The sequence below is a fragment of the Melanotaenia boesemani genome, chromosome 3, assembly GCF_017639745.1.
Source record: "Melanotaenia boesemani isolate fMelBoe1 chromosome 3, fMelBoe1.pri, whole genome shotgun sequence".
NCBI classification, from domain to species: domain Eukaryota; kingdom Metazoa; phylum Chordata; class Actinopteri; order Atheriniformes; family Melanotaeniidae; genus Melanotaenia; species Melanotaenia boesemani.
Genome location: NC_055684.1, coordinates 22,442,022 through 22,464,951, shown reverse-complemented (window position 1 = coordinate 22,464,951; position 22,930 = coordinate 22,442,022). Strand labels below are relative to the sequence as shown.

The window sequence follows — 22,930 nt, the reverse complement described above, 5'->3', positions numbered from 1 at the left end:
GCTCAGTCAGTAGCTTTTGTCTGTCAGCGATGCCTGCTCACCACCTTTTATGTGCTACAATTGCATGTTGGTCACCGTATATTTCTGCAGATGCCAGGCCTTCTGTATATCTCCATCTTTTCACCCCCTTCCTCTCTCTCTCACACACAGCCACCTGGCCCTGCCTCTGAGCCTGCTGGCTGACCAGATGCACCCTGAATAGAGCAGGCGTCCAAGAGGAGAGGAAAGGAAACAGGTTTTTAAGGATGGATATCCAGGCTTTTGACACAGCATGTCAATATCCACATTAAATTAGTTTGGAACTGAAAGAAACCATTAGAAATCACCTCAGTGTGGATCATAGATGTGGTTCTCAAGGTCAGAAGCATCTAAAAAGAAGAATTACATCTAAAGTTATTGAGGATGGTGCATGTACTTTTGAATTACTCCTCCTAATGAGCTGTTTGTATTTATCTGGCAATATTTGCTTGTTTAACATAGTGGATTCTTACATGTTGACCATGCTCCTCGAACTGCTAGTTGTCTTAATTAAAAACAGATTAATGGGCTCAGAATGAATTTAACACCATCCACTGTACTTTCTCCAGGCAAAATGTTGAGAGGAGGGAATAATGGACAGCAAGGCACCATTATCTTTACCTGCATTGTCTCTGCCACTTTGTGCAATGTTAGGCATAAATCAGACAGCGATTTAAGTTTAACTCAGTAAAGATGGAGCACAGAGGGTAAGCGAGAAGAAGAGGAGAGCAAAGTAACTCATTCATGCTCTTCAAGTGTCCCCAATTGGTTTTGGCCTGTTGGGCAGTGGTAAGCTGGGCGCCATAGAGACCTGAGACAAAAGAGGGCTTCAGTGAAAGAGCTGTAGAAGGGTGCTGGGGTGGTTAGTATAAAAACATTTTTAAGAGGAGATCCCCACTTCTCTTGATGAGGTGGAGAGGGTTTGAAGGGAACAAGACTGTGAAAGCCCCCCCACCACCACCACACACTTGCAGATGCTCACACACACGTTTGTCTCCCTTGGCACAGCCTCTTGTTTAGCCTTTAGGTGCCAAAGCAATTAGTTATGTTAATTGCAGGGTCCATTGCCGGTGAATGCAGGTTGAATAGGGCCAGTCAGCAGCCGACGATTGGCCAGGATCCATGAGGGAAGGGGGAATGGGGGGGCTCCGGGGACGGAGGTTGTGACGTTGCCGGAGCACTCGACCCATGAAAACACTGGAGAGGACAATGTGTGGGAAAACAGGGGAGGAGCTTGAACTGAAGGAGAGAGAATGAGTGGCTAGGAGAATCAGAGCTCGAGAGAGCCAGCGCGAGAGAGGACGTAGATTCTTTTACGAAAATAGGGAGACTTGGGCACCGCTGTAAGAGACTGACTACAAAAGATAGAGTGCGAGAGAGGGCTTCACATGAGAGATACCAAAACAGTAGCGACAGGAAGAGATTTTGTGAGTGTTTTTGTATGTGTGTGTGTGCGTGTGTGGTGCGGCGTTTGCTCGGTTATCTGTCTCCATCAGGGTGCCATCTGTGTCTCTGGCTCTGGCCTTCGCCACACTGGAGCTCACATATGTGGGAATGCAAACACATGCCTGACATATGAAGACGTGGAGTCACAGAGAAGGACAAAAAGCAGAGGATAAGAAAGCAAAACTTCGCCACTGCATCTGACTTCCTCCAAGGACTGAAGAGCGGACTCTACTAGAGTGGAGGTAGGAGGCAGAGTCTCCAGACTCTAATTGTGTTGCTTTTTTTCTTTTCTCCTTCTTCTCCTTCTTCTTTTCTTTTCTTCAGTGTGCGGTTTTCATTTTTCTCTACGAGAAAGTTAGTTAGAGAGTATGTGGTCTGGCTAAATAGTGTACTAGTGTGTGTGTGTTTCATCCTAATTCCCAGAGCTGTTCTGTACTGTACAGATGGTGCTTCATCCTCTCCTCTTTATCTCATCATCCTTGTCGACTGAGGTCGAGTGACGCTGTCTTAACCTGAGCACAGAGAACGTATCCTGCCATATGGTCTAAATACTCATTTTTTTTCTTTATGTCTCTATCGAAGTTACTCTCTGCAAGTTTTTTTAAAACATTTTTCAGTTTTGTGATAGTAAAAGAGCAACAACATTTATATATATAGATGAATAAACTTACCAATATTATTTGCTTTGTGTGTGTAAGTGGGGCTTATCTCTCAGCTGGCATTTACTTAGATGATAATCAGTTTTTCCACATGGCAAACAGAGCAGAAGAAAGTAGGTAAAGAAGGCGATTGCATCTGTTGTGCAGTATTTCAGACATATGGAAAAAGGAAAAGTGCTGCGCCTGTCTTTCATGCTGTGTCTACATGCTACTGATATTAATGCACAAATAATACAGTTGTAATGCTGAATATTTTCTCTTAAGCTGCTAATATGCAGCGTCTTGCTGGATAAAATCGCTCCATATTATTTTTGTGCATAAGATGATAGGGATGCTTTGGAAGGAGGAGGTGTGTGTGTGTGTGTGGTGGTGGTGGGGGGGAGTATATGGAGAAAAGACAGAGACCTGGCCAGTGTCACACCAGGCCAGGCCAGTCCACCAGGGAGATAGGAGCAACTAACTGTGGGCTGCACAGTCTCAAATCAGAGACCCCTGTCTGGTCTACTGGAGTCTGTCACACTGCTGACAACAGGCTCTGCACTGTATCTTTGGATGCCTGCTTATTATACAGAGGAAATTCCACTTTCTTTTATTCAGGAGTTTCATTTTTATTTCCATTCATTCATTCATGGTGAACAGTTGTAGTTTCTGTCTTGGGCTTGTGTGGCTTTGAAGTTTCTTATCACAAACTTGATAAGTGTATGTTTGAAGGAGTGAAAGGAAGTGAACGTGTCTCCATGTGTGTATCAGCTGTCTTGCAGACATTGTGTCTGTAGGTCTCACAAGGTTGCACAAGGTTGATTGTCTTTAAGCTCTCTGTGGCTTTTTCTTTTTTGTCTGACCTCAATCCTTCAATCCCAGCTGCAAGTTTCTTCACTGAAAGTGTAGTAATAAATAGAAAATCCGACCAGGATGACCCTTGCTCACTTTTTCTGAAGAATTCATTACAAAGTACCCCCCATTTCAGCACACACATTTACACATAGGACAGAGCAGCTGCTTGTAGATTTTGCTGCAGGAAGTGCTCTATTAGTTCCAGTGGCAATGGCGATGATATCTGGCCCTGGGGGTTCAGGAAGAAGTTGCACATTTGAATGTGTATGCACGATTGTAGTTTAGAGTGTATAGACATAAGTGGGTAAGTCATTTATAACCAGCACAAACTACTCACTCAGTAGAGCTTTGACTGATTGTTTCATCATAATAATAATAATAATCAAAGGCATAAACTCCTGATTGAATAAAAGGCTGTCTGTGAGCACCTGCACACCCCTCATCCCTCCTCTTAAAAGCTCATTGACATTGTACCCTCTGTTCTTGTCCTAAGTGCATGAGTCAGGGGTCTCTTGCAGGGGTCTGCTGACCCTTTACTAGCTGGAGAGACCTGCTCAGTGACCCAGGGAAAGACCTTTATTTACTGGGCTGGTGTGGTTTGAGAGGTGCAGCAGAATATGCTTATAAAGCTGTAAAGTTACCTCATCTGACTTCCTTAAATTTCACTGTGAAGTGTGGTTGGTGAAAGGGGGAGACAGAACTGCCAGTCTTCAAGCTTTTTAGGAATTAAAAATAATTAGCTTAAAGCTGCTCAGATATGTGGTGTTCCTCCTTTTATTTAGCAGCCATAGCTACCCTCTTTACAGTCTTTACAGTATCACATATATATTGCAGTGAGGGATTAATCATTACTTTTTCAATACTTGAGCAAGGAAGACACATCAATAGAGCTGTAGGATGCAGAGCAAAAGGATGCATTTAAGTGGAAAGGCTGTAATTTTTCAGGGTAAAAACCCAAAACGCTACAGTTAATAATCAAGAGAGTAATTAAAAAAAAAGTGTGTGCTGTGTAGTTGAGATGTGTGGGTGGAGAAGAAATGTGTGGTGTTGCCTCTCTATGAATTGTCTGTCATAGTCATTCATTTCTCTCTTTCTTCAGCTTTCCTCCCTCATGTGTCGGACGAGTACGGATGTAAAAAAGCAGATTTACACTCTTGCTCTTTTTGCTTCCTATAATTTGGTTTAGTTTTTAAACTTGAAGTGTGTAGATGCATCAACACTTTTGTTTATTGTGTGTTAAAGCACCGCCGTCAATTCAGCTTTAGTGTTGCACACCACTGTCTTTGTTGGTGAGAAAAGAAAAAAAAAAGCAAAAGCACAAAAAGGATACACTCTTAGACACAAGTGCAGACAACTCCCAACAGTACACAGTGATAACACACCTAAACACAGACACACACACTCATTCTCCACAGCCTCCCTGTCTCATTCCCTACATTGTTTTGAGCACAGCTGGCTTCTTTGTTTTACTTATCTGTCTCTCTCAGCGGTTGTTCAGCTCTGGTCTTTCGTACAGCTGGGCTCTAAGCTTGCCCACAGCTTTGCTTATGGACTCTGTGGACCATACACTGCTCTACTCAGCTTCGATTCATTACATCACCAAAACTAGAGGGTGACAGATTAGGATAAAGTCTTTGTTTTAATTAAGTACTGTTAGATTTTCTTAATTGTTGTTTTGCAAATAAATGTCTCAAAACTGAGAGTTTCTATAAGAATAGTCATATATAGTGTGGCATAGTAATTGTCCTCAGCATGGCATATGGTAATGGTAACATCTGGTTGGACTCAAGCCCAGTCCATTGGGCTCTTAAATACCATCACACCTGGTCTAAAACAGGCCAGTTTAATGTTGGGTTTGTTTTCTCATATCTGGGGCTTGTACTTTGTTTTATGGACTACTGTAACTTACTAGTTCAGCACATGTGTGTTAGTATGAACTTGAGGCAAACACTGTTTTGCTTGGCTGCAATTTATATTCATTGTCTGTGTTTATAATATATAGGAGACCCCTAGTCTTAACCCTCCAGACAGGCACAAATATATACGTACACCCACGTGTGTCAGGGGAGCTCTATAACTTTGTTCTGACAACATCCTTACTGTGAAATGTGCTACAGAAGATGGAGAGGGGGTCAAGCAACACAAATTAAGTTTAATGTCATGCTGCAGCTGACTTTTTTCCACATGGTGGTTTTAGGTTTACACAAGCACCAAGCTTGTGATGATTGATGTGCAGACTAACCAATTAGTTACAGGGAGGTGAGAAGGGTTGTAACCAGATAGGTAGATAATCCGCAGCGCTTAGAGAAAGAGGAGCTGCTGGGAGAGTCTGAATCTCTTGTGATTCAAGAGCATGATTGACATATTTGAATTGTCCTTGTTATACCTCTGTTGTTATTTACATGGATGTGTGCCCTGGGCCGGACCTTCGCTCAGGTGTGAACGTGTTTGTTCAGAGATATCCATCTTCTCCCCGCACACCTGATGACAACACCTGGTAAATGGGGCCAATGCACTTAGACAAACATGCAGGCATGATGACACATTTCTACTTCCAGCTCTGTCACTCGCTGCCCAGCTGTGTGTGATGCAGGCGTGTGTCTGAATGATATACATTCATTTGACCTAGAGCTGATAACTGAGGCTAAATGCAACTGCACGTGTCTGAGTCTGTGGCAGCATTCTGATTTACCAAACTCTTTAATCCTTTTAATCAATTTAAAAGTAATGTTAACAGGAAAAATGTTGCAAACTGGTACTGGGAGGCTTTTTGTTTAATTTCTGTCAGTTTAACAAGAATATGAGTGAATAAGTATTTTTGTTATTGAAAGATTTGTGTTTAGAAAATGTGAGTATTTAAGTAATTTTAAGGTTAACAACTTCAGATCCCATCCAGCTGTTCTCCCTGCAGTCTGACCTCATATACACGTGGAAGCTGTCCGTTCTTGGAGTCTAACATCTGCCAAACCGCCCTCTCCCTCCAGCATCACATCACTGTACTTCTTTTTACTGCTCATTCTTAGTTTTATAGACGACGGCTGTCTGCCTTGCCGTCCCCCCTTTCGTTTTCTTTTTCTGCCACTAAGTACATTTCCATCCGTGGGTTCGTTATTTCACTATGTGGCATGCTGGATTACAGCAGTGTTTTTGTAATTATCTCACAGAGGGACAAGGTTATGCAAGGGCTTCTCTCACCATTACTCTGTCATGGGGACATGTGAGGAATTCACCTAAGGCACAGTTGTGTGCTTTTTCACATACATAAATGGAAGCTTCAAAATGTTTTCACCTCCATTTTTTTCCTCTTCCAAAAAACTCCCTTCTAGCCCTCTCTGTCGTTGTATACCTTTCTCTCTTGCTTTACCCCTGCTGTCCACCCTGGTATCTCCACATTGCTCCCCATCCTAGCAGAGTGAGGAGCGGAGTGTTGACATTGGGTTTTATCCAAATATGTAGTCTACAGGGCTGGAAGGTTGGTAATGAGAGCCAAGAAAAACAGCCTGGCTCTGAGTCTGACAACCAGGCTTGTCTTCCTGATGAAACCAGTTGAAAACAGTATTTTCTCTCCTCGTTATTCCCACCCTTCCATCCTCCACCTTTCTCTCTGTTTGTCTCTCCTTTTTCAACTTTAGTGCCTCTGAATTAATGACTAATTTCTTCATTCCTGACTGTGCTTGGCTTATACTCTCAGCACATCTCTAAAGGTGCTACTGTATTAACACACAATCTTTAGGCCATTATAACAATACCAAGTGTGAAAGTCAAAACTGCCATGAATATGTACATAGTTACTTCTGTTTTAATTCCAAAATATGAGATTGAACTAAATCAGACTTGAAATGTCCTGATTTGGTTCATCATAGAAAGTAGTTTGAAATTCATACAAATATGGATGTAAACCAGTTTACTGTTACCTTTATTGTCAAGGCAAAACTGTTACATAGCAACAGTTGATGAGGTGTCAGTCCCCAGAGAGCAACTGTTTGAATTCTGTGGATTGAATTAACCAAGGACAGAAATGTTTTAACACTAAGTCATTGAACCTGTTGTTTATCTGTGAGGCTATAACAACTGACATTGAGAGTGACCATGCATGCACTGTTGAATTATCTGTTTTTAAGTGGATATGGTTGTGTCGCTACATGCATCCTTGCGCTGTGTGTATGTGTGTATATGTGTGTGGGTGGAGGTCAGGAGGGAGCGCAGGCTAGAGGAACAGATGTGTGCTGTATTATGGCTGTGTGCGTGGATGGATGGGGACCAGGTGCAGCCTTTGTCTCCCCAGCATTTAAGTCCACTCACTCGCATTCAGCTGCCTCGTGCCACCCCTCCCCTCCGGGCCCCCCCCCATCCCCACCCCGCCTCCTTCCTCCTCTCCTTGGAGGGAAGGCAAAGACGTGTATGTGTGTAAGTGTGTGTGCAGGGGCTGCCTTGGCCTGGAGGAGGAGGCTCCAGCAGTCCCTTCTGTGCCCCCCTCCTCCCTCACAGGTGACTGTTGGAGGTCCCAGCTGGCTAGCTCTTGGCCGATTAGATCCATATGGTACAGAAGGAGGAAAGAAAGCCTGGCTTATGTCCAAATCAACTGCTGTTGTCTGTGTTTTTAGTTGATTTTTTTTTTCAGATAATATTAAGACTCCATGATGTTAAAATGCAGAGTTACTTCATACAAAAAGCAAAGCTGATGTCACACAATTTCTTGATGACTCTAGATTATATCCCCCCACTTGCTCCGAGTTTCCCTCTGGTATGCATAGATCCTGAATTCTGACTTGAGGGCATTGTTTCTCAGTCCAGGTCCCCAGGACCCCTGCCATGCATTTTTTTGGGGAAGTAACACTACTTTAACACACCTTAATTAAATGAATGGCTCGTTAACAGGCTGCAAAGAACTTGATGATGAAGTTCATTCATTTGAATGAGGTTTGTTGGAGTAGGAACACGTCTAGGACGTGCAGGGCAGTGGGTCCCGAGGACCTGGATTGAGATTGTTTTAGGGTAGTGTTTATACGCTTAAACGATAGGACCAGCTTCTAAAATCATGAGCCAGTTTCTGATTATAATAAGTAGATGTTTAGACTATCTGTCCACATCATGAAAAGCAACACATTTAATTTTTGAACACATCATGTTTATCAGCACAGTGGTTAACAAAACTCCATACAATAAACAATGTATTTAATAATTTAAAATTCTTTTAGAGATTTGCCAGCTTGTTAATTAGCTTACTGTACGTTCAGCTGTGAAATTCATTCGCTTCCGTAAACACCATCCTCTTTCTTTCTTTTCCATCTTCCTAGATTTGACCATTTGTACCAAACAGAACTAACTTTAACCAAAGGTTGTAAGCAAAGGTAATTGTAAAGCATTTTTTGTAAGATAGCACAACTGTCCCAACATCCAACATGCCCTTCATGTTCATCTTCATGTTTTCTGTCTTTCAAGCTGTCAGGGAACTCAAACTCTGGTTCTTGAGGGCCACTGGACTCATAATTGGATCTGTTGGATAGATTTAATTTGAATCTAGGGTATTGGATCAGGAAAGCACCTAAAACCTGCAGGACACTTAAGTTTGAGATTCCTGGTCTACATAAATCTAATGTAGACTAAATCTGATTTTAAGCCGTTAAAGAAAAGGGGGGTGGCAAGGATCATAAATATTTTTAATTTAATACTTTTTGTGGTTTGAAAGCTTTAATACACAAGCTAATTCTTTAAAATATTTTATAATTTGTTAAACCCAAAATTTAAACACATTAAAACAGTGACATTTTGCACTAAGCTAGCTTGCTAGCTAGCTTAATGTCCTTGCTAAGCTAGGCTAAAACACACAAATTGTTAAAACATACCCTTTTAATGATTTGATTCAAACTGTTTGTTTTGTTTGTTTTTTATAGCAAAGAAAAAAAAGCAAAGTTTACTTCAGTCAGAATTGAAGCATGTTTAACTCTGACCTTATATCAGTGCTCATACCATGAATTTTCTTTTCTCAGTGATAAATTAGCTATGCCTGCGTTGTATCTTCTCTCACTTCATTTACACGACAAGACAGAGATAGCATAGAGCGCACCAATCTAACACAGCTGCCAGCTTCTCACAAAGTTTAAACTTCAGACTTAAAACAAGAGCTTAACAAACCCTAACATTGAACACATATATTTATGCACCACATCAAGCATGATTTATGTCCACTGACACACAATAAGTCCTCCAGCCTCACTTTACATCTAGACAACTCAATGTCCCCGGTACATTATCTTTTTCAGCTTCATTAGTTAATTTATTCTTAGTAGTGGCTCAAAAGAAATGACTGCTTTCTGTTTTTCTGTCCCCTTTTCTCCCTTTGAGCCTCATTCTGAATCATCACCTGTGAAGGCAGAGGCAATTAAAGCCAGCTGAATGTTTTAATGCAGATGAGCGTCACCTGAAGCTAAACAAACAAGGAACACCTGGCTAGCAACAGCCATCACCATAGATGCATTTTACTTTTCCATCTCTGCAGTAGCAGCTGTTATCAAAAGCTAATCCATAAAGTCAGGTAACTAAGTTTGTTATTTATGTTTAAGAAGACTTATAGAAGAATTATATACAGTGGTTTTTGGTTATGTTAGGCACAAATTTTAGAAGAATTGAAAGGGGGACAAAAAGGTAACCGCCTTTATTTTCAGTATGCTGCTTAGTCTGTATTAAAAAAAAAAAAAAGAAAAAAGTATTTAAAAAATGTTAATACTTTATGACATTTTGATATAATCCTGCCTACGTGAGATGAGTAGCTTTGTGTTCTCTATCTTTGTACCATCACAACAAGAATGACAGGTGGCATTTAGACCAGACAAACAGCCCACATCCTCCTTTAAGCCAATATTCACCTGAGTTAACATTCGACAACTTTGTGCACTCTGTTCATGTGTGTTGTGTGGTTGCAGTGACAGCTGCCTCCCCTGACAGTCCTGTGACTATATACAATGGACTCAGGTGCTCACAAGCCAGATGAACTGATCCAGCTATGTACGCCTTCTAATTGACAAGCAGAGGCAATTCTCTATGGGCTGCCAGCAATACATGTACACACACCTGATGTCTCCTGTTTGGGTTATTACCGCTGCCATGACTAACAACAGACACTGCCTCATCTTAAGATTGCGGGAATACAGCTGCAACCTAAATTCTCAGTTTCTGCATGAAAGACGTCAAACAATAAGTAACTTTTGTTGTGCATGTTTGTATTCTATGACATTATGAATACCTGTCATTCAAACACAAATAGCTTTTACATGAATGACAGTCAATTTGGATGCAAAACTAATACTTGCTGCAGTTGAAGATGTGACAACGTATCAACAAAAAAACATAAAAAAAAACTTATGAATACAAATGCTATCTCTGGTGTGTGTATATAGAAAGTTGTTTACATGGTAAGAGTGTTGACACTAGGGCCATATGCCCCGTTGATTCTGTTATTGAGATGTCAGTCTAATTTCCTGGCCATACGGACAGAGTGTGCAGAGCTTTGGAACCGGTGTGTGTGTGCATGCCGCAGGCTGCTTCCTGCGGTGTGTGTTGGGCATGGCAATCCAAATGTCTGCATAGATCCCTCCTTCCTGCCCCCCTGTGTTGGTGAACAGGTGGAGGGATGGCAGGCAGGCCACAGGGCTGAGAAAAAATGAACGTGATAGAAACTGAGGGAGAAGGGTTGAAGAGGCCTGCTCAACAGAAGAACAGTCGAAGCTGTATCAAGAGTTGCAGGGATGACAGATGAGTTGCATAAGAGAGATAGGCTGAGTTGATGTCACACAAAAGGCAATGAAGCTGAGAAATAGGTTAACACTGCAGCAAAGTTCAACTTATTTTTGCCTCTGAGTTTCTTTGCATTCTTTATGCATTCATTTGTGTAGGTTTTTACATATTTTTGCACACAAAAATTCTGTTTATCAATTCAAAAGGCTTTTATATTCCTTTGAGGTATCTATTGACAGCTAAAACCTTCCAACTTAAGCCTTTATAAACTAGAGCCCTATGGCTCAAGGCCATCAAGAGTTCATAGCTGTGAAAAAGATATAAAGGGTGCCATTGAAGCCAAAGCCCTAAAACCATGAAACCACATTTTAAAAGCTGCTCTCTCCTGACCCATGACCTGCGAGACTATGCTTGTCTATTAATCGCCAATTCTTGAAGCAGTTAGAAAAGTCTGATCCACTCTAAATGGAGACAGGGCCCGGCCGTCGTGGATCTCCAGGAGACAAAGGCAGTTTCTGATCCCCACTCTCCCCACCGCCACACCCCCCTATTACACTTTCTCCAAGCCCCTTATCTGGTGGTCTTATTCATAGTCAATAGCATATTGAGAAGTTGCGTTTAACATTCAAAAGCTTTGCCGATCTTGTTAGTAAAGCGTGAAATAGCCCCGTCCCTTTCTCTCTCTGCCTCTCCTTTCTTTCTCAGCCCCCCGATTTGCTGGGGAGCTCAATGCTGGGGCATTCTACTCCCACACAATAGACTGCTTCAGCATTTCTTCTGTTATTGATCTGAATGAAGGGCTAAACTTTAGACATCTGGCTCTTTGATGGGGGCAGGGTGGTTGATGCAGTATGTGTTGTATGAAGTGAATTCATGTGGAGGAGGTCTTTTTGTAGCTATAGAATTGTAACTTAAAGTAATGAGGTAACAGTTAAACTGGTCTTTTTGCTTTATTTGTCCTTTTAGCAATTAAACCGTTTTTTTTTTTTTTTTTTTTTAATCACTGTTGCTTTATTAACCGAATGAATAAACACACTTATTCTTCAGAGCACCATTTACTTATATTACTGTCAGCAAGACATTTTTTTTCTTTTATGTGGAGTCAGATTTTAGTTTTGTCCTTTAACTTTTTAAAAAATGGTTTCTGACCCACAGCTGACCTCTTTCCTCTCTTTGTAGACAGTAGAGAGAAGAAGAGCCCTGCCATGCCCGGTTCGCCTGTGGATGCTAAGACTCATTCCAGATCAGCCCCCAGCAGCAGCGCCAGCTCCACTATGCCACCCTTGCCCTCCGTCAACCCCAGTGGCCCTCGTCCGGCCTCATTTTCCACGACAGCATGTAAGACCGATCCCTAAACTCTCTTTCTACAATGGGAAAAGACTTTAAAAAAAATGTGTTTAGTCACAGAGTTAGGGTAAGAACATCTGGCAACACTCAGCAGAGTTTATCTTAATTTCAGCCCTTTTTCATCTCTCCTCTCCTCCCTAGTAACCAATGGGAATCATCATTCCCCACCAACCCTGAATGCAGTGCCATCTCCACCGCAGCGTTACAGCAACGGGCCATCCTCCTCCTCCTCTTCATCGCTGGCTAACCAACAGCTGCCGGCCACCTGTGGGGCTCGCCAGCTGAGCAAGCTGAAGCGTTTCCTGACCACGCTGCAGCAGTTTGGCAACGACATTTCTCCTGAGATTGGAGACAGCGTCAGAAGCCTAGTTTTGGCTCTTGTGGTAATTTCTTTGATGTTAAAGAAGTAGTGTCTTGTAGAATTACTTTTTTTTTTTTTTTAATCTCTCCTTGCCTTTTAAATCTTTCACTTTGCCTGTCTCCTAGAATTCAACAGTTACTATTGAGGAGTTTCACTCACGGCTTCAGGAGGCCACCAACTTCCCCTTACGGCCCTTTGTTATTCCTTTTCTTAAGGTAAACAAACCTCCCCCCTCCTCTTCTATCTCATTAAATTACTCTGACATTATCCTGACAGATTACTTTTAGCTTCCTCTTGCTGCAGCAGCTTTGCTTCTTTCTTTCTCACAGTTAAGTTGAAGCTTTATAATCCATATTCAGCTTGTTTTCCATCTATCTCTGAAATTAGTACTTCCAAAATAAACTAATTTCAGAATGACCAGAATGGTCTATGGTCAGTCAATGTTTGAGAGTCATTATAAAAAAAACAGAATCGCTACATGTTTTTAGTGTTTTTGAGACACAGAGCCTCAGTCAATAAATGGGCTTTTTTGTAATTTTGATCACTGAATAAATTTCTTATCAGCAGTTCAAAGTACCAATCAAGTTCTTTATTTCCATCTGACAAGCAACAGATGAGAGTGTGTTAAACAGCCTCTTGAGGCCCTTTGTAACCAGGGGAGTCTGCAACAGTATACTTTTTAGGAGCCCCCCTCAGTAAAGCAGCCTATAAATCTTTAGTCAGTTGTACCGCTGTACTTAAAGCGCTCAAAATCTTTTTCCACACTTGCCTTTTACTTACCTTTGGAGTCCCTCCATCTGTCTCTCTGAGGCTGAGACAAGAGTCCTCTGTTCACTTCTTTCTACTAATTTATTACAAGGGTGTGGGTTCCTCGCTACTGAATTCCAACACTTTGAGGGTAAGAAAGAGATGGGACAGATGGGACAAATTCTGTGAGGAAGTGGAAAAGAAAGTGAGTTGGGTGAGATGGAGAGAAGGAAAAGTGGGAACTCGGAAGTGTGAAACATGTCTATAAAGTGTTCCCTTCTCTTTTTATGGGATCCAGTGCGCCATATGGAGCCGCTGTCCCTTTTTAAAAGAGCATTCAGCTGCCAAGGCGCCGCCAATCTAGCATCCGCCCCGCTGAACCCCATAGAGCCCTACGTTCAACTGACACCCAGCACATGTGTCCGCTAGCTGGGGCCCCAGGGAAAGAAGGGAGATGAGAAACCATTAAGTATAAGTATCTGCATCTTTTCGGAGAAAGTACAAGAGATTCCAAAGCTTCAGCTGTCATAGCCTTTGAGGAAAAATGTTTGGTTCAAAGAGAAATGGGTGTAATTTTGCAGAATTTTGAAATGATGATTAGAAGTCCTCTTCGATAGGACGAGGTCCGTCATAAAACCAGAAGGGTATGGTTATTTATTTGGCTGCTCAAGAAGAGGGAACAGAGGGAGTGAGGAAGTGGTGTAATTGCAAACACACTGGAGTCTGTTCCTCATTAGGGAAATGCAGGGAACAAAAGCAAGATGGAAAATTTGACAGACAGACACAGACAAATATACATATACGTAAAGGGTAAGGAAAGGCATGTTAGCTTGTCTGTCCTATAAAAAAAAGTTTCTAAGAATTATTATTGGCTTGTGCAACTTTGCTGTTATACTCTGCTCAGCAATCATGCTGTGAGGGAGGCTAGAAACAAACCTCAGTGGCAGCCCTGCCATTTTCATTTGAATTAAGAAAGCCACAGCCACCATGGAGGCAGCCACAGAACATCACCCAGACCCAGTCCCAGCCTTACAGCCAGACCTCAAGGAGACAAGCTCCCCCTTTAAAACTCTTTTTTTTTTCCCCCTTCGTCAGGAGGCAGATCTGCTCTGTAGCTCTCAGCTATGCCTCAGTGTGATTGTTGACTCTAGGTCTGTAGATTTATAAGCATATTAGAACCAAATCTCACAAATATTATTGCTTCCTTGCTAGGCAAACCTTCCTCTGCTGCAAAGAGAGCTGCTCCACTGTGCACGGGCAGCCAAGCAGACCCCAGCTCAGTATCTGTCCCAGCATGAGCATCTCCTGCTCAGCACCACTCTAGCCTCTTCTCCAGACTCTTCTGAGCTGCTGATGGAGCCTCCTGAGGCAGGAACCAAGCGTCACAGCCCCAGCAGGTTAGGCCACAGCAGAACAATCATGCCTATGATAATATATAACCTATTGGTTGATGATATATACATAAACCTAGTCATCAATTGAGAACTGTTATCTTCTCTTCAGAGCTAAAGAAAATGGCTTCCATGAACGCCCACCGGTAGCCATGGAGCCTGCTGCAAAAAGGATCTGCACCATCAGTCCTGCTCCACGACACAGCCCTGCTCACCCACTGCCCCTAACTGCCCAGCTTCACCCGACCCCTCCACCTTTGCAGCATTATGCCCTGGATGACATAGCGGCTCCACACATTTTGCAGCGAGAGCACAGCCAACGTGTGCTAGAGATTCGCGAGCTGAAGGACAGGCCCAGACTTCCTGGTATGTGGTAATTGTACTGACTCTATATTGTGCGTATTGACAAGTTATACTTGTAAATTAAAGCTGAAGATCTCCATACTTTCTTGTGTGCATTAAACCACTTACCCATCCCTATTATTAAAACATACTCGCATACATATAATTTTCCAGACGTAATAATGGGTGGTCTATTTGTGTACCCAGGCCCCATATATCTCTGGAGTCCAGATATGTGTCTAAACAGAGCCATACTGTCCAGGCAACGAGGGCTGGTTCTACTCTGGTGTATATCTGCCCTCCATTTGGGGCTTGTCAGCACTCAGTGGAAACAGCAGTAGCTCACAGGCACACACACGCATGCACACCTTGATGTGTTCATGGTAGAGGTGCTGTGTTTACGAGGCCTTAGTCCCTTGTCTGACAGCCTCCCGCCCGCCTGCCGCCACTTAACGCACAGGCACACACACACACACACATGCATAAACACATCAGTCCACACACTCATAGCTTTGAACTGATGAACACTGATGAGAACCAGAAGGAGGGAGGATGTTGAGAAGGTAAATGTGTGTGTGTGTGTGTGTGTGTGTGTGTGTGTGTTTGTAGTCTTTATTGTTGGCTTGTTTCTTACCTAGACTGAAGAAACTGGTTGCCATTTTTACAGTGTATGTCTTACTGCTGTTCCCATGTTCGTAGACATGTGTCAAAATGTTTTTTGACCTATGCTCGTGTACAAACTATTTCTGTGCAGAGTATAATTAAATATTGCTTAAGTCATACAGTGATTGGAATCAGACAGTTGTGCGTATGTGTGCTGTAATGGTCCACAGTGAGTGTCAGACCGGCTGGTTGTGTTTAGAAGTGGAGCCACTCCACTCAGCCTGAGTGTCTCCCTACTGGAATGCTGAGAGCTCCAGGAGGGGAGGTGCTAAGGGAGAAGCTTAGGGAGTGTGTGTGTATGTGTGTGGTTGACAGCTGACTTCCAGATGTGGGCAAGTTCTGGATGCTGGGAATCTGTTTTGTATTCCAGGTTTCTGCTTTCCACTCTCTCTTCACCTTTTGCTGCTTGCCATTCCTCAGTCTATCATGCAACTTTTGTGTCTCATTTTCACATTGCAGTCATTTCACACAGTCCCTGTCACTCTTAATCGTGTATGAATGAAGCAGTCGCTTTTTCATTTTTAGGTTGTTTTGCTGTGTCTGGGAAGTTTACACAAGCTTGATTACTATGCTGTAACATTTGTCCACAGTGATGGAGCTATCAAAAAGTTCAACACATATACTGATATCTTTCACTCACTCACTGTCACTTGTGGCTTCTCTTACACTCAGAGGAATGTTAATCACATTGGCCTGTGGTCTGTCCTCTGTGTGTGTGTGTTTTAATCAGGCACTAACGGGGGCTACCGCGAGGAGCCGGTGGACCACAGACTGACAGACAGGGAGTGGGCTGATGAATGGAGGCATCTGGACCATGTAAGTCTGCAGACAAGGCACCACTGCTGCTAATGGTTTGTGATATAGAAGGAATGTAATTTGTTTTACTGGGATCCTGAGCAGTAATGTTTTAGCTTTTCACAGCTTGAAGGTCATGATACATTGGTACCATTTCCTGATAAGACATCAAAGGTGTATGGGCTGTAATAAATAAATAAATATGTTAAGATTTTTTTTTTTAGATGAGTTAAAATATTAGCAAATTAAAAGCCCTGCCAAATGGACTATGTGGACTTCCTATGCTGTGTAAAAAGGCTGCAGATCATAATTTCCATTTAACATTTATAGCTGCAGACCTAATAAAATGTACAGCCACTTTTTTTTTTATCAACCTTTTAACTGCAGGTGAATCACTTATCACTTAGAAAACTACAAAAATGGACCATTATCAAATGGAGTATTCTTCATTTTCTAGGTGCTGAACTGTATAGTGGACATGGTGGAAAAGACACGGAGGTCGGTGAGTGTACTCAGAAGATGCCAGGAATCAGATCGTGAGGAACTTAACTACTGGAGACGGCGAACAAGCGAGCAGGAGGACCCTCGCAAAGGAGGCTCAGGCTCCACTCCATTTTCCAAGACTCACAGCCCACGCTCTGCAGAGTCGGGTGAGTAACCCCACTTTCAGTGTGTCGGTTTGACGTATGCCATTTTTCCAGTCGACTGCTTTATCTTTGCAGGGAAGTCAAACTAATATAAATCAGTTGATCCAAACCACACGGTTATTCTGGTATTATAATCTCACTATGCAGATAGTTTTTAGATGTTCCGCCCTAAAATTCTGTCGTAAGACTAAATAGATCTTTGTTTGTGTTCTCAGAGATTCTAGTTTTTAATGGCCAGACTGTGTTTTGAGCATCACCACTAATTCTTTATTGCAATAGTGACAGAAATTTCAGAAGCTATTTCTGAATTTCAGTGAAAGGATCTTTGATATGAATAAGCATCACAGATGAACATCACTTTGGCTTCCTAATAAAACAGACATCTTGGTCTCAGTGAATCATAACCATCAGTTGCTTATGGTGATACTAGCCCAGTCCAAATGTGTGCTAGATTCTGAATAATGAGATTTAATGATTTGGACATCCTGGGTTTAATTTTGATGACAGACTTTCTGTTTTCGTACTCATTACATCATCTAGTGGTCATAAATAGAATTACACCCATAAGTCACATCATTGAGCCTTCCCACAGTTAGTCCTCCAGTCTGCTGTTTACTGGCAGTGTTCTCTCTGTGTGCCAGCCTTGCCATCTCCCTGCTGCTCCATACTCCCAGACAGGTGCCAGGACTGGCCTTCGCCATATCGGCCACAGAAGGGCCGTCCTGCCATCCTGCAGGCTCAGAGACCTAGAGCTGGCTGACTCTCCAGAGCGCCATCTGGGCCCCCAGTCGGAAAGACTGCCTGCCTGCCTGCCTGGGCTCAGGCCGTGGTAGTGGGGGTGTACAAAGGCTTGTTGGAAGACAGGGGATGTAAATGAAGGGAAAGGGAGAAAAATGGGGGAAAGAGGAGGTGAGGCTGCATCGTTGGACAGGCAGATCCAAGAAGTGGCAAAGAAGTGAACTGAGATGCAGGGACTAAGATTTGAGGAACAGTGAGAATATTGACACAGCTTGTTGGTCTGTGTTTCCCTCCAAGCCAAACACATTCCTTTCTAAAGCTGTCAGATCCCGGATCAGTCCAGCACTCTGACAACCAACAATTACATTGGTTGTGTGGCCTAGATACGTGGACTTGCTTGCATCAGAGACAAACTGCATCACTATCAGACAAAAAGAGTGATACTGTCCGCCTGTGAGGCTTTTCTTTTTTACACATCTGTTTCCCTTTCTGAACTGTCAGTTTCAAAGGCAAACAATATAAAAGAAAATTAATACCTTTGAGTCCTGGCAGGTGCTTATCCCCTTTGCTTTGCTTTTCCCACAGACTCCCAACGTGACTTTGCTCCACGGCCAGGTTCTGCATATGTTACAGATGAGATCTGGAGGAAAGCTGGTAAGAACACTGTTAAAAATATTGATTATAGACAAAGGTCTTCCAGGGTTCTTGAGACACAAAAATGTCTGCTTCAAGGCTTTATATTTCACACACTTAGCAGACTACTCTATTTCAGACACAAAGAAAAACTTATAATTGTGTGTCCTCATATGCAGAAGAGGCAGTGAATGAAGTTAAGCGTCAGGCCATGGATGAGGTTCAGAAAGCAGTGGCAGAGGCCGAGCAGAAGGCTTTTGAGATGATCTCTGCTGAGAGGGCTAAGATGGAAAAGACTCTGGCTGAGGCGAAACGGAAAGCTCAAGAGGATGCCATCATGGTCATCAATAACCAAGAGGATTCCAGTGAGGTGAGCAAAAATAGGGACATGGAATAAATACAACGTTAAGGTTTTTTTTTTTTTTGCATGGTTATTTCCCACTTGGCACACAAGATTACATTTCTTTGTCCATTTTATGTAGCCAATAATTTTAACAGCAGCAATATATTTTCAGTAGAAGTTAAGCGATAAAGTGGGCACAATAGAGCATTTAGCAGCTTAGCATTCAGGTATTTTCTTTAAAAACTATCTGAATATATTTTTTATAAGCAGATGGTTCAAAAGCTCCTCACTCTTTAGTGAAGAGTAAGTATTGGCCTTACCAGGTTGTAGGAAACATGAATCTAAATAAATGTTGAAGTTATGTAAATGGTGGATGTGTAAACTGGTTGCTTATAAGCTGACCGTGTTTCTTTTTAAGAAAGCAGTTTTTAAAGTTTAACAGTGAGTGGATAATCCGTGGGATAGGAAACTGGAAAGTTTCTGTTCCAGGATTAGAGAGCGAGTTCATTCAAGTTTGCGCATGTTCATGCTGAGTTAAGCACAAGTGTAATGAGAAAAAGCCATAATCAGTGGGATTTTAGAGCATAGTAATGGGTAAATAAAGAGCAGAAGCTCTGATTTAAAAAGGGGGAATGGAAATACATGAAAATGTGGACTTGAGAAAGAGGAGAGAAGAGTTGTCAGTAATTCAACTCTTTTAAGCCACTTTTACTAACTTATTCATTAATAATCAGATTTTCATTTAAAATAAAAGATTAAGCTGAAGTCTTGCTGGAGCCTTAAAATATGACACAACAGTTGAAAGTGGAAATTGAAAAACATGAAGCTATGATTGACCAGCAACAACTGATGATGATGATCAAATATCTGATGATTTTTTAATTGGAAAAATGTTTAAGTTTTAAACGGATTTTTCTTACATTTGAAAACTTGACTTTGATACTCCCGTACTTGTTTTTTCTTCATGTTTACACTTCTTTCAATCAACCTCTTAAGGATTGTTCCTTTGACTGATCACAACCAATGGCATATGGCATATATTAGCATTTGTGGGACAAAAGAAAAAAAACAAAAACAAATTTTCTTCTTCTGGATTTCATTGGTCACTTCTGTTGTCCATAAATTGCCAAAAAGAAAAACAATTCTATAATTTTATGTTGTGTAAGAGCATGTAAAACATGCATTAAAAACGTATTTTTCTTTTCTCCTCAGTGCTGCTGGAATTGTGGCCGCAAAGCTAGCGAGACATGCAGTGGCTGCAACGCTGCTCGCTACTGTGGATCCTTCTGCCAGCACAAAGACTGGGAAAGACATCACCTCATCTGCAGCCCAGGACTTCAAGCTCAACCCAAGCCAGTCTCAACCATCACTGCAAGCAGGACAGCCGCCGTAGCTACAGCAGCAGCAGCGGCGGCGGGAATGTCTCCTGTCGGTCTAACTGGGGTCAAAGCTCCCGACAGTGTGCCTTCGGTCTCTAGTCCGGGTGGAGAGAAAGCTTCGGTCGCGTCTCGGTCCTCCACTCCCTCCACTCCAGTCTCAGCCCCTGAGACCAATGGACACTAGGAGTAGAAGGAGGATTTCAAGGGCGTATGTGTCACCTATCTTCGTTGCTAACGGAGAAGAGTTAAATCAGCAGCATGAGGAAACTATTTGTGGATTAAGTTAGGATAACAGATTTTTCATCATATTCTTTGGCAGATAAAGAAGGACAGATTATGGATGACTGTTTTGAGTGATATGTCAATTGGGACTTTGGCTTTGGCAAAGAACAAAGGGACTCGTCTCAGATGCATCCATTGGATGAACAGATCTCCCTAACAGATGGAAACGTGTTTCTCGTCGTCCAAAACCTCAAATGTTGGATCTGTGAGGGCTGGAAAAAGTAGGCTGATGATTGATCTCAGTCTATCTGTGGCTGCAAGAAGGAAGTTCTGAAAGGAAGGCATATAACCCCCCCTCCCCCTCCCATCTGCAAACTAATGTTCTCATTTTGTTGTGAATTTATTCAAGCTAGGGAGGTAATGTTGGTAAATGTATAAAGTGTAATAGTACCACCTCTAAAGCATCTGTCTTTCTTGTGTAGTAAAAATCTCACAATAGACCACATTAAAATCATCTCTGCAGCTCCTCTGTATACATAAATATTTGCTCTCCAATGTCTTGTCAGAGTTTTGCTTGTCAATGAGTCAAACGTTGTGGCGTCCGTGAATATAATAAAGCATATGGATATTTTTGTCAAAGCAATATTAAAATAAAGTGTTCAGGTATTTCAAGCTGTTTCTACATCACCAAAGTTTTTCACTTGCAGAAGCGAGAGTCACTGTCTTTGCCTGATATTGTGTCTGTGATCAAGAGCTAACTCTTTTTATATTGAGTTAAACTGGGCACGGTGGTCACTGTTGTCATTTCTGATCAGATGAGTAATGGCAGTTGGATCAAGCAAGCACAGAACTTTTCAGTCATTTGATTGCAGTTTCACTTTGGCACTTGTTTGCATCAGCAGCTGTGTGTTGCAGGGGTTCAGATGTCACTCCAAATCTTCCATCACTGCAGTTTGTGCATCACAGGACAAGAATTGTAATGCATCTGTAGAAATCCATTTTAAACGCACTAGAAATTACCCAGTGGGATAAAAAGTCACTGATGCGTACGTCGCAGTGGGGCAGGTCCTGAGCAGCCACTTTGTCCCTCAGAGAATCTCAGGAGCTAAACTGTGTTTGTACAGATCATTCTTGTTCTTTATCACAGTTTGGTTCAAGTTTAGTGAGGAAATTTGATTTATCGTACTCTGCTGTTACAACTGAGATTTTCTTGTTTCCGTTTGTTGTAAGATGACTTTGTAAAGATGAGAATGTCTATTTTGTGAGCCATGATTCTTCCCTTCATTCTTTAAACGTGTTCTTATGAATCAGCTTCATATGAAAAACATATCTTGACATAAAGTATGGAATAAAGAAGTAGAATTACTGCAAGATTTTGTGTTTTTTTTTTTTCTTAACATGTAATGACAGGGAGGTAGTTTTAAAGAGATTAAATCTTGCACTGTTTCCACAGATTTCCACACTTGGGAGCTCCTAACGAAGGTTTATTCAGCGTCAGTCACATTCTGTCTTTTTTCTGGCAACTTTAGGCGACTGTGATGTTGGCGCTTGCTCTTTCATTTCTTTCAGCACAAAAAAGGTTCAAATCCAGAACAGCCATTGTGTTACTATCCAGTTGCTGACGTGATGTGGTGCCGTAAATTAAAACTATGAATAAAATATGAAGTGTGAAATAATGTCAGTGTGCCAGCAAAATGACTTAAAAGGATGACCTTTTAAGGTTGGAAACTTGTGCAGTGTTGCTTTAAATCATTTAAATTTTATTGTCCATTGATATACAGCTGTGTCTTTAACTGACTGTTTTAGGAACTCATAACCTTGGAGTTTCATAAATAAATATTTCTTGATCACTACAAGTACAAAGATTTGTACATAATGTAGTACTATAAAGCTATATGAAAAGGAAAATTATGTATTTTATTTTAACTTTTTGTTCAAACTTTAATCAAAATTAAAAGTTTTTTTAACAATACAGAACCAGTTAGATTTTTTTTTTAACAGAAGAACATCAGTACATCCACTGGAGGGCAGAAGATGTCTAATTTCATGCAGCATGATTTTAAGATGCATTTTGATGGGATTTGATGTGAGTGGTGGAAAGGTCTTGGAAACATATCAGATATGATGCAGTTGGAACCATAGGATTAAATACTGGCTTAAATACTTACTTTCAATCTAACACAAGGAGATAAGTAAAATAAAAAGTTGAGTCACAGGAGATAAAAACCTGGCAACATAATACATCGACATAAGTAATAGAGAAAATGATAACACCTGTAAGAAAATGTCATAGCTAATGAAATTAACTGGCAACATACATCACTTGGTATAAAGTCTAACCCAGAAAGTACTTCAGAAGTAGACAGGAAAGGGCTTAATGCTGGCAAATACTAAACTGGATGTAATGTTTAGAATAAAGCAAAATTGCAAAGAATTGGAGTATTTCTTCATTCACAGTCCACAAACTTTCTAAAAGATTCAGGTAAATCTCAGAGCTAAATATAGTGGTGATAGTCAGGCCTTTAGTTGGCATTGTATTAAAGATATGATTCAGTAGTGGAAATCCACGTGGGCTGTTACAAGAAAAGGGAAACACCTTGGATGAAACAATTCTTTTTACTGCTATCAATA

General features: G+C 41.6%; 1 protein-coding gene and 1 long non-coding RNA gene across 3 annotated transcripts; one reads left to right on the top strand and one right to left on the bottom strand.

The window, feature by feature from the left end:
* Positions 1-1,253: 1,253 nt before the first annotated feature.
* cbfa2t2 (CBFA2/RUNX1 partner transcriptional co-repressor 2) lies at positions 1,254-21,665 on the top strand. 2 transcript variants are annotated; one of them, XM_041981189.1, is made up of 11 exons: positions 1,254-1,706; positions 11,871-12,029; positions 12,180-12,421; positions 12,525-12,614; positions 14,359-14,543; positions 14,650-14,903; positions 16,273-16,358; positions 16,795-16,987; positions 18,308-18,376; positions 18,535-18,725; positions 19,911-21,665. In XM_041981189.1, the coding sequence occupies exons 2-11, from the start codon at positions 11,897-11,899 to the stop codon at positions 20,259-20,261; spliced, it is 1,794 nt and encodes a 597-aa protein (XP_041837123.1). In that variant the 5' UTR covers positions 1,254-1,706; positions 11,871-11,896; the 3' UTR covers positions 20,262-21,665. The 2 variants fall into 2 exon arrangements, with proteins under 2 accessions (XP_041837123.1, XP_041837124.1); XM_041981190.1 differs by lacking the exon at positions 1,254-1,706 and adding an exon at positions 9,519-9,602.
* LOC121637192 lies at positions 9,440-22,311 on the bottom strand. The gene is made up of 3 exons (XR_006009810.1): positions 22,299-22,311; positions 13,129-13,130; positions 9,440-9,524 (listed from the first exon to the last, which is right to left on the bottom strand). It is a non-coding gene; the product is annotated as an uncharacterized LOC121637192 (long non-coding RNA).
* Positions 22,312-22,930: the final 619 nt, after the last annotated feature.